This window comes from Jaculus jaculus, chromosome 13 (assembly GCF_020740685.1).
Source record: "Jaculus jaculus isolate mJacJac1 chromosome 13, mJacJac1.mat.Y.cur, whole genome shotgun sequence".
NCBI lineage: Eukaryota > Metazoa > Chordata > Mammalia > Rodentia > Dipodidae > Jaculus > Jaculus jaculus.
The window spans coordinates 48,187,228-48,199,287 of record NC_059114.1 but is presented as its reverse complement, the minus strand read 5'-3'; the positions used below and the strand labels follow the sequence as shown (position 1 = coordinate 48,199,287).

At 41.5% G+C, this 12,060-nt stretch overlaps 1 protein-coding gene and 1 pseudogene across 3 annotated transcripts in view; both read left to right on the top strand.

Annotated features, from left to right (window-relative positions):
- Kdm3b (lysine demethylase 3B) overlaps positions 1 to 12,060 on the top strand; it is a 103,799-nt gene that overhangs the window by 21,714 nt on the left and 70,025 nt on the right. For all 3 annotated transcript variants that reach the window (XM_045132368.1, XM_045132367.1, XM_045132366.1), the window contains exons 2-3: positions 8,835 to 9,002; positions 9,995 to 10,108. In XM_045132368.1, coding sequence (XP_044988303.1) covers positions 8,835 to 9,002; positions 9,995 to 10,108 — 282 coding nt within the window. The remainder of the gene's footprint in view (positions 1 to 8,834; positions 9,003 to 9,994; positions 10,109 to 12,060) is intronic.
- Positions 11,330 to 11,722, top strand: LOC105943645 (annotated as a pseudogene).

Sequence of the window (12,060 nt, the reverse complement as noted above, 5' to 3'; positions counted from 1 at the left end):
GACAACTTCTATACTTACAGACAATAAACCATGATGATTCCCTCCCCTGCCCCGCTTTGCCTTTCACAACTCCACTCTCCATCATATCACCTCCCTTTCTCCATTAGTGTCTCTTTTATTTTGATGTCATTTCTCCTATTATGAGTGTCTTGAGAAGGTATTGTGAGGTCGTGGATGTCAAGGCTAATTTCTGTCTAGACAGTTGCATTGTAAGCAGTCCTACCCTCTCTGTGGCTCTTACATTCTATCCGCCACCTTTTATGCAGTGGAACCTGTGCCTTGGAGGGTGTGATAGAGATGTTTCCATGCTGCACACTCCTCTGTCACTACTTCTCAGCACTGTGTTGCCTTTTGAGCCATCCCAGTGGTCTCCACCATCTGAAAGGAGGAGCTTCTCTAGCCAAAAGTGAGAGTAGCATTAATATATATGAATATGAACATTAAGTGTGGTGCTTACTGGATAGTTTGGTGAGCATAATATATGCATTTAACCAAGCAAGAGCAGGCTTCATACCCCTAAGGCTCATGACCTCCCCTGTCATAGACTTTTGGTTAGGTTGTCAGTACCAGGCATGTATTCCCTCCCATAGAGTGGGCCTCCTGTCCAATTAGAGAGCTGTTTCCTGTACAGCAGACATGCCACTATTGCACCCATTTGCTCATTTGGCCTGGCTGGCCAAACTTGAGGCTTTCATTGTCCATTGTTTTTACCACTGATGACTTCTGTCTACAAAGCATGCAGTGCAGCTTTTTCCAGCTTTCAGTCATTTGGTCTACAGGGAAGAGGTTTTCAGCTCAGCCCCATCTTGATTTCTCAATGACCTTGCTACCCAGGCATGTGGAGTCTTCAGCAATAGGGTCTTGCCATCTGTTTCTCATGGGAAACCAAGGGCCTTGGCAATAGCCTGTAATGTTTTGGAGGTAGCAGGGACCTCCTTGGCCAACAACTCACTCGGAGGTATCCATCCCATCCCTGGCACTGAAAATTTTTCTAGTAACAATCTATGGCTTCTATATGTGCTATTACCAAAAAAGGTAGGTTTTCATATGTATTATTTGGAATATCTTGAGTTTGATTGACCCTCCCCTTACCCTTCTTTTACTCAGTCTTTCCCCCTGGTCTTGCTTAGGCCATTCCACTCCTTGTAATCTGTTCTTCTACTCACATATATTTAATACCATTCTCTTAAGTCCTTCCCTCTCCTCCCTCCCTTATAGCCTTTTTCTAGCTTACTGGCCTCAGCTAACCTATTTTTGGTTCCAGCTCACACTCAAGTCTATACATTTGAGAGAGAACATGTGACGTTTGGCTTTCTGGGCCTGGATCAGATCCATTTCCCTGCAAATTTCATAATTTTATTTTCCTTTACCACTGAATAGAACTCCATTGTGTAAATGTACCACATCTTTATTATCCATTCATCTGTTGAGGAACATCTAGCTATTATTTTCCTAGCTATTATGAATAGAGCAGGAATAAACATGGCTGTGCAAATATCTCTTAATGTACTGAGATGAGTCCTTAGGATATATGCTTGTGCTATAGCTGGGTCATATGGTAAATCTATTTTTAGCTGTCTCAGGAACCTCCACACTGATTTCCACAATGACTGGACCAGATTGCATTCCCACCAACAGTGTAGAAGGGTTCTTTTTCTACATCCTCGCCAACATTTATCGACATTTGTTTTCTTAATGATAGCCATTCTGACAGGAGTGAGATGGAATCTCAAAGTAGTTTTAATTTGCATTTTCCTGATGGCCAAGGATGTAGATAGAACACGTTTTTAGATGTTTACAGGCCATCTGTATTTCTTCTTTTGAGAGCTCTCTATTTTGTTCCATAGTTTATTTTTTTAACTGGGTTGTCTGATTTCTTACTGTTTTGTTGTTTTTTTTTTTTTGAGTTCTTTGTATATTCTGGATATTAATCGTCTGTCAGACATATAGCTGGCAGAGATTTTCTCCCATTCTGTAGGTTGTCTCTTTGCTCTATTCACAGTGTCCTTTGCTGTACAAAAGCTTTGTTATTTCATGAGATCCCAGTGGTTAATTAGTGGTTTTATTTCCTGAGCAACTGGGGCTTATATTCAGAAAATCATTGACTATGCCAATATGTTAAAGGGTTTCCCCTGTTTTTTTTCTCTAGCAGTTTCAGAGTTTCAGGTATGATATTAAGGTCCCTGATCCATTTGGACTTGATTCTTGTGCATGGAGAGAGAGACAGGATATATTTTCATTCTTCTAACATCCTTCTACATACAGATATCCAATTTTCCTAGCCCTACTTGTTGAAGAGGCTGTCTTTATTCCAATGAATATTTTTGGCATTTTTGTAAAAAATCAGATGGCTGTAGCTGCCTGGATTAACGTCTGGGTCCTCTATTCTTTTCCACTGGTCTACATGTCTGTCTTTGTGCCAGCACCATCCTGTGTTTGTTACTATGGCTTTGTAATATAGCTTAAAATGGTTTATGATGATACTACCAACCTTATTTTTATTTTTTTTATTACTTTTTTTTTTTTTTTTGAGATAGGGGTTCCCTGTAGCCCAGGTTTCCTGGAATTCACTATGTAGCCTCAGGGTGGCCTCAAATTCAAGGTGATCCTCCTATCTGTGCCTCCCAAGTGCTGAAATTAAAGGCATATGACACTCTACCCAGCTCCACCAGCCTTATTTTTGTTGCTCAAAATGTTTTGACTATTTGAGGGTTTTTTTGTGCTTCAAAATGAATTTTAGGATTTTTTTTTCTATTTCAGTGAAGAGTGCCATTGGAATTTTAATTGGGATTTCATTAAATGTGTATATTGCTTTTGGTAAGAGTGACATTCCCCCCCCCTTTTTTTTTTTTTGTTTTTTCGAGTTAGGGTCTCACTCTAGCTCAGGCTGACTTGGAATTCACTATGTAGTCTCAAGGTGGCCTTGAACTCATAGTGATCCTCCTACTTCTGCCTCTTGAGTGGTGGGATTAAAGCCATGTGTCATCACACCTGGCTGCATTTTCACAATATTGATTCTTGCAATCCAATAACATGGGATTTTTTTCCATTTCCTACTGTCTTCTGTAATTTCTCATTCGTTTTGGTGCAATTGTGAATGGGAGTGATTCTCTGATTTCATCCTCTCTGTGTTTGTTGTTAGCATATAGGAAGACTAGAGATTTCTGTGTGGTTATTTTGTATCCTGCTACATGGCTATAGGTGTTTATCAGCTTTCACAGTTTGCTGGTAGAGTCTTTAGGGTCCTTTATGTATGGAATCATATCATCTGCCAATAAGAATAATTTGATCTCTTCCTTTCCAACTTGTATCCCTTTTATGAGTGTCTCTTGCCTTATTGCAGTAGCTAAGACTTCCAGTATTATATTAAATAAAAGTGAGGACAGTGGATAACCTTGTCCTATTCCTGAATTTAGTGGAAAAGCTAAAAGCCTTTCCCCATTTAGTAATATGTTGGCTGAATGTTTGTCATAAATAGCCTTTATTATGTTGTGATATGTTCTTTCTATTCTCAGTTTGTATAGGACTTTTACCATGAAGGGATGTTGGATTTTGTTGGATGCCTTTTCTGTATCTATTATGATGATATGTGATTTTTGTCCTTTAGTCCATTTATATAGGATATTGCATTTATTGATTTGTATATGTTTTGTATGATTTATATGATTTGTATATGTATATGATGTATATGAACCATCCCTACAGAGAGATACCGGGGTGGGAGAGACAAGAGAATGGGCACACCAGGGTCTTTAATGGAACCCCAGATGCATGTGCCACTTTGTGCAACTGGTTTAAGAGGGTATTGGGGAATCAAACCCTGTTTGTTAGACTTTGAAGGCAAACACCTTAAGTGTTGAGCCATCTTTCCAATCCCTATTTCTTTTTCCTTCCCCCCCCCCTTTTTTTTTTTTTTTTTTGAGGCAGGTCTCATTATACCTCACTGTGTAGCCCAATCTGGCTTTGAATTCACTACTGTGTTCCTACTTCAGCCTCCTGAGTGAGTGCTGGGATTAAATGCATGCACCACCATGCCTACTGATCATAACTCTGTGTGTGTGTGTGTGTGTGTGTGTGTGTGTGTGTGTGTGTGTGTGAGAGAGAGAGAGAGAGAGAGAGAGAGAGAGAGAGACAGACACTGACTGACTCATGCATTCCAGGCTCATCTGGAACTATGTAGATGAAGATAATTTTGAGCTCCAGATTCTCTTGCCTCTACCACCCAAGCACTAGGATTACAGGAATGAACCAATACACTTGGTTTTTCTGATACAGAGTTTCATATGTGCAGCAAGCTTTAGCTCCAGCCTGACAATTTTGTTTTAAGTTTTATTAACATTTTCCATGATTATAAAATATATCCCATGGTAATTCCCTCCCCACCCCCACACTTTGTTTTAATTTTTTAAATATATTTTATTATTTTCAAGCATAGATAGGGAAGGAGAGAACTGGTTTGTCAGGGCCTCCAGCCACTACAAATGAACTCCAGATGCATGTGCCACTTTGTGCATCTGGCTTTATGTGGGTATTGGAGAATTGAACCCAGGCTGTTAGGCTTTGCAAGGAAGCGCCTCTAACTGCTGAAACATTTCTCCAGCCGAATCCAACAATTTTAATATATAGGAATTTTGTTCCTTATGTCATGTAAATATGTATGAAACTGGTATTGCACACACTGCAACAATTTAGCATTCTGTCTACAAGAAATGTTCTTAGAGATCCTTCGTAACTTTGTAGTTGCTATTGAGTCACAGCTGAGTATTGCTGAAGGAAATATTGTATCAGAACTTATATATAGAACCAACTTTTGGAAAAAGTTTTACTTCCCTGAGTAACTGCTGTACATTTCCTTTTGACTGGTGCGGTCTAAGAAAAGAGTTTGAATCCATTTTCATATTTCATATTGCCTTGGGGAATCTCAGCCAAATGTGTCGCTTAATTATAGTAAAGTGTTTGTGCATTTGTGTAGGGGATGGTTGCCTGTAGAGGGCGCTCACCTACCATGACCAGAGTGAAACACTGGCTATCCCACTTCATCATTCTTCCACCCAGTTTTGTTTTGAGCTAAAATCTCTATTGCTTCTAGAGTTTGCTGGACTCCAATCTTCCCCTGCAAGATTGGGGTTAGAGGTGCACTTAACCTCATCCAGCTATTTCCGTGGGGTCTGGAGACTCACCCTCTGGCAATCTCAGTCCCCCTCAGGCCCTCATGCTTCACGGGAATCACTCAGAACTGCAGTGCCATCTCTCTTGTCCAGAGTTTTCTTTTTACTTTGCTAGTGATTTCCTATTGCAGTTTGCACAGCTCAGAGTTTTAAAATATATATGTAGATATCTGTTAGTTTTTCTAGGTAGGATCTTGCTGTAGCCCAAGCTATCCTGGAGTTTACTATGTAGTCTCAGGCTTGAACTCACGGTGATCTTCCATATCTCTGCCTCCTGAGTGCTAGGATTAAAGGCACGTGCCACCACATCCAGCAGTAAATTTATATTTTGTCTTTGGTTGCATATGTTTCCCCAAAAGGCAACTAAATTTATTTGTTTTTCTATTTATTTTGTAGTGCTGGGGATTGAACCCAAAGCTTCATGTACACCAAGATGTACTTTATCCCCAGCCCCAATTAGAATCCCAAGTTGAACTGAGAAATAAATAAATATAGCCCTTCATTTGTGTTAGGCATCTGACATGACTAATATATAATTTTTTTTTTTCGAAGTAGGGTCTTGCCCAGGTCTAGCCCAGGCTTTTTTGTTTGTTTTCTTTTTGAAGATATACTCTCACCAAGTAGTCCGGGCTGGTCTTGAACTTGTGATCTTCCTGCTTCAGCCTCTCAAATGCCACATCCTGCCGTCTTGCTCTTTATACTGTGTTGAATTTTATTCAGAAGTCAGAATTCATACAGAAAGCCTTTTTTGTTTGTTTGTTTTGTTTTGTTTTGTTTTGTTTTGGGGGTAGGGTCTTACTCTAACCCAGGCTGACCTGGAATTCACTATGTCATCTCAGGGTGGCCTTGGACTCATGGTGATCCTCCTACATCTGCTGGGATTAAAGGCATGTGCCACCACATCGACCAGAAAACCAAATTTAAGTATAGCATTTACTCAAACACGAGGTTTCATTTACTATGAATCACTTTTTTTTTTTAATTTTTATTTTTTAATTTTTATTAACATTTTCCATGATTATAAAATATATCCCATGGTAATTCCCTCCCTCCCCACCCCCACACTTTCCCATTTGAAATTCCATTCTCCATCATATTACCTCCCCATTACAATCATTGTAATTACATATATACAATATCAACCTATTAAGTATCCTCCTCCCTTCCTTTCTCCACCCTTTATGTCTCCTTTTCAACTTACTGGCCTCTGCTACTAAGTATTTTCATTCTCACACAGAAGCCCAGTCATCTGTAGCTAGGATCCCCATATGAGAGAGAACATGTGGCGCTTGGCTTTCTGGGCCTGGGTTACTTGACTTAGTATAATACTTTCCAGGTCCATCCATTTTTCTGCAAATTTCATAACTTCATTTTTCTTTACCGCTGAGTAGAACTCCACTGTATAAATGTACCACATCTTCATTATCCACTCATCTGTTGAGGGACATCTAGGCTGGCTCCATTTCCCAGCTATTATAAATTGAGCAGCAATAAACATGGTTGAGCATGTACTTCTAAGGAAATGAGATGAGTCCTTTGGATATATGCCTTGGAGTGCTATAGCTGGGTCATATGGTAGATCAATCTCTAGCTGTTTTAGGAACCTCCACACTGTGAATCACTTTTAAGAACTCTTACTGTGGTTATGTAAGTGTATCTCAAAGAAGTGGAGTTTCTGTTGAAGGAGAAAGCAAAGCACTGTTGGGACTGCTGCATGCTCTGGCCAGGAGAGAGCCTTTCTGTACTGTCACTTAAGAAATCCACATTTTGGGGAAAAAAAAATCCACATTTGGAAGTGTGGAGGACAATTTATTTCAGTATGAAAGATCCTTCTCCTATTAGATTATGAGCTCCTAGAGACCAGGAGATGTGGCGGGTTCTTCTCTATACTCCTGAACTTAACATAGGACCTTGTAAATACATAGTAAGCCCCCAGCTAGTATAGGTAGAGGCAAATCTGAAACTAAGTTGCAGATTTCAGTAGTGACATGACTAAATATGACTCAATAGCTCATGTCTCCTTAGTTCTGTTCTTTTTCTGAGTGAGGCTAAGACCAACTTCTGGCTCCGAAGACCAGTTTCTTTGGCATCTGTTTTTGGGGTTTTTTTTTGGTGAATCTTTTTTTAAATTATCTCCCCCCCACCCCCCGCTGTTTTTTCGAGGCAGGGTCTCACTCTAGCTCAGACTGACCTGGAATTCATCTTGTAGTTGGAATTCACCTTGTAGTCTCAGGATTGCATCGAATTCATGGCGATCGTCCTACACTGCTGGGATTAAAGGCGTGTGCCGCCACGCCCAGCCATCTTTTTTCAGGTTTAGAGACTATTAGATGCAGAGGATGAAGTACAGAGAGCCCATGAGAGTGCAAGAGGGAGTAAAGGTCCCTCTTTTAGCTTCTGTGTCCCCCCCCCCCCCCCGAGGTAGAATCTTGCTCTAGCCCAGGCTGACCTGAAATTCACTATGTAGTCTCAGAGTAGCCTTAAACTCATGGCAGTCCTCCTATCTCTGCTTCCTGAGTATTGGGATTTTTTTCTTATTTTTTGTTTGTGGCTTGGCATCTTTTAAAATACCTTAGAGGTGGACTGGAGAGGTGCACAAAAGTTAAAAGGAGGTGGCTTTCAAACAGCCTAGGTTCAATTCCCCAGTACCCACATAAAGCCAGATGCACATCTGGAGTTCATTTGCCCCAGCAAGAGACCCTGGCATGCCTGTACTGCTCTCTCTCTCTTCCATTCCTTCATTTCTCTCAAATAATAAATAAAAGACCTTAGAGGGCTGTGGAGATGGCTCAGCAGATAAAGATACTTGCTCACAAAGCCTTCCAGCCCAGGTGCCTTTCCCCAGTACTCACATAAAGCCAGATGCACGCCTTTAATCCCAGCACTTGGGAGGCAGAGAGAGGAGTATTGCCATGAGTTTGAGGCCAGCCTGAGACTGCACAGTGAATTTCAGGTCAGCCTAGGGTAGAACAAGACCCTATCTCATAAAAAAAAACAAAACAATAACAACAACAACAAGCCAGGCATGGTAGTACATGCGTTTAATCCCAGCTGACATTTGGGAGGCAGAGGTAGGAGGATTGCCGTGAGTTCAAGGCCACCCTGAGACTCCACAGTGGATTCCAGATTAGCCTGGGCTAGAGTTAGACCCTACCTTGGAGAGGAAATAAAAAAGATTTTCTGTATGAATTCTGACAAAATAATAACAAAATAAAAGTGACACATGTGTCTGTAGTTCATTTGCAGTGGCAGGAGGCCCTGGTACTCCCATGCTGTTTCTCTCTGTGTGTCTCTTTCTCAAATAAATAAATATATTATTATTATTATTTATTGTTTGTTTGTTTTTGTTTTTCAAGGTGGGGTCTCACTCTAGCCCAGGCTGACCTGGAATTCACGATGGAGTCTCAGGGTGGCCTCGAACTCACGGCAATCCTCCTACCTCTGTCTCCTGAGTGCTGGGATTAAAAGCATGCGCCACCGTGTGTGGCTAATAAAAATATTAAAAAATAAAAATAAAAAGCAAGCATGGAAGCAACAAAAATTACCTTAGAAATAAGTTGATAAAACTTCCTAATTTGTTGTTCAAAACCAAAGTGGTTTTGTGTTATAGTGTGGCATTTCCCAAAATGTGACCACCAGGCTGTTTTTTTTTTAATCTCTTTGCAGATCTTTGTAGAATTTGATGGCTGTAACTGGAAGCAACACTCCTGGGTTAAAGTTCATGCTGAAGAAGTAATTGTACTGCTGCTGGAAGGATCACTTGTTTGGGCTCCCCGGAAGGACCCCATCCTTCTCCAGGGCACTCGTGTCTCAATCCCACAGTGGCCAGCTCTGGTGAGTGGATTTTTTCCCCTTAGGGCTTAGAGGGGGTCTTGCATACCCCAGGTTGACGGCCAACTCACTTTTGCTTCTACCTTTCAAACTCTGTAAGCATTATGACTACAGGTGTGGCCTCTCATGTCTGGCCTGTATTTGTGCTTTTTGTTTGTGTTAGAGACAGGGTCTCAATGTAGCCCTGGCTGGCCTCAAACTCCCTATGTAGTGGTAAAAGACCTTGAACTTCACATCATCCTGCCTCAGCCTCCCAAGTGCTGGGATTACCACCACACCTGGTTTATGCAATTCTGAAAATTAAAAACGTTTTAAACTTTAAGCATGGTGGCACACGCCTTTAATCCTAGCAGTCTGGAGGCTGAGGTAGGAGGGTCACCTCCCTGAGACTACTTAGTCCAGGGGTCAGCCTGGGCTAGCGTGAGACCCTACCTCGAAAAAACAAAACAAAACAAAAGAAAATTTTAAAATCTTGGCTGTATATATTATTATTATTTAGTTAATTACCTTTTCTTTTGGTCTGTTTTCTTTTGTTTTAAGACAGGGTTATACTATGTAGTCAAGCCTATCTTCAGCCTTCCTAAATGCTGGGATTATTGATGTGTATTTGTTTTTTATCCTATTTGCCTTCTGTGATTATTTAAGGGACAGATGCTGGGCTGGGACTGTCACTGTCTCCAGGGATTTATACTTGCTTATCTGTATTTACTGAAGTGAAAGATAGAATAGTAATAGATTCCTCCTCCCTCCTTCTCTCTCTCTTTCTTCTTTCCTTCTTTGTTTTTTTTGAGGCAGGATCTCTCTTTGCCCCAGGCTGGCCTGGAACTCACTCGATAGTTCTAGGCTGGCCTTGAACTCGTGGTAATCCTTCTACCTCTGCCTCCCAGAGTGCTAGGAATAGCCGCCATACCTACTTTCTTTGAAGTTAGAAATTAAGTTGTTATTTGTTTTCAGTTCTCATTTTAATTAATACCTTATCTTTTATTGCTTCATAGACTTTTACTCCCCTAGTAGATAAACTGGGCTTGGGCTCTGTGGTGCCAGTTGAGTATCTTGTGGATCGGGAGCTTCGCTTCCTGTCAGATGCGAGTGGGTTGCATCTGTTCCAGGTAACTTTACACTTCTAGTCTTAAGCCTGTTAGTAATCTCCTTGGTAATTCCATTGTTACAAATATGCTATTTACCCTTTTCTTTTGACACTACCTTGATTTCTCTAGTAAATTCCACAGTACTTCTGCTTCAAAAAGTACATTTGTTTGTATCCCACTTTTGGTGGCCGAGGCTTCTCTCCCTTACATATACCTTCACCCACTCTAAAGCAACCTGGGACTTACGCCCACAATTCTGAAGGTCCCTTTAGAAAAATGGCTTTTCAGAGGTGGCTGCTGGTTTAGTTTGATTCTAGAGGTTCTTTGTCTACTTTACTGGTGGGTAAACTGGGATGAGTGTGGGCCGGCTCCCAGAAGCATCAAGTACTAGAGCTTAGCTATGTCTTCAGTTAGAAAGAAGTAGCATCTGAGGTATACTTTCAGAATTAAAAAAAAAGATACTGTTTTTCTTACTTGTAAAGATTGTTGTCTGAAGGTTAAAAATTGAAAGACTGAGCATGGTGGCACACACTTTTAATCCCAGCACTCGGAGGCAGAGGTAGAAGGATCGCCAAGAGTTCACTGCCGCCCTGAGACTATGTAGTAAATTCCAGGTCATCCTGAGCTAGAGTGAGACCCTACCTCAGGGAAAAAAACAATTGAGACACCGAGAAGAATTTTACTATTTTATTTCAGTTTTTTTGAAGTAGGGTCTGACTCTAGTCCAGACTCACATGGAATTTACCCTGTACTTCAGGCTGGCCTTGAACTCATGGCAATCCTACCAAAGCCTTCTGAGTACTGGGGTTAAAAGCATATGCCTCCACACCTGGCAAAAGCTAAGATTAGTATTATCTAAACTATAGTCTATAATTACTAATAAATTCCTGTTGTTTTATCTTCCTTCCTCAACCATCAATCATTCCACTCCAACACTAAGTGTGGGAAACTTGGGCCTAAATAGATTTCTTGCTCATATAGCTTCTCAAAACCTTTAATATACTGTTGTCTGTAGAAAGATATAACATATGGGGGGCTAGGGAGATTGCTCAGTGGTTATGAGCGCTTGCCCCTTAACCGTGATGGCCTTTTGGGCAGTCTGACCCAGAGACCTTGGAGTTTAGCGCCCCATGTAAAAAGCTGGATGTGGCCTGGGAGCTGCCCAGAGTGCCACGCCTGCAGCCTGAGCACCAAGCTGAGCTGGCTGCAGGAACTGAAGCGCTGTATTTCCGTTTAGTTCCTATGGCTTCCCCTGAAATTGCTCCCCTCTCTTGGGGGCAAATGAAAGTGCAAGGCTTCACCACAGCACACTGGGATTACGAAGTGTGGTCAGGAGGCAGGAGTTTGGGATTGGAGAGAAACAGGAAGGGAGCATTCTCCTGGTGTGCAGCCTACAGACATATAGGAAGTTACTGAGAAGGGTAAATAGGCCCTTGTGATTGGAGGAGTGGGGGGACAGTGAAGGTTCCTCCATCCAGTGTGGAGTATCTCAAGAAATAAGGCATTAATGTGCAGGTTCTCCAGACCAAGAAGGCCTTGAAGGAGTATAATGTGTTGGTTGCCCAAGGGGCAAGGATGGGCAGTATCTTCCATTCTACCTGCTGCTGGATCTTTAAGAGGAAAATAAATCACTAATAGCCATGTCAAAAAAGCTGGGTGTGGCTATGCATATCAACACAGAGAGTGGGGTGTGGTGGAGTGTAGCTCTGGGATGAGGGAAGGACACTGTCTCAAGGACATCACACTTGAGACAAAGGAAAGAAGGGAGGAAAAAGAATGAGGAAGGGAAGAAGGAAAGGTATAGGATGCTTTTCTAAACCTTACTCATTCAGCCTAGCATCTATTAAGTTTTTTTGTTGTTATTTTTGTTTTTCAAGGTAGGGTCTCACTCTAGTCCAGGCTGACCTGCAATTCACTATATAGTCTCAGGGTGGCCTCACGGTGATCCTCCTACCTCTGCCACCCTAGTGCTA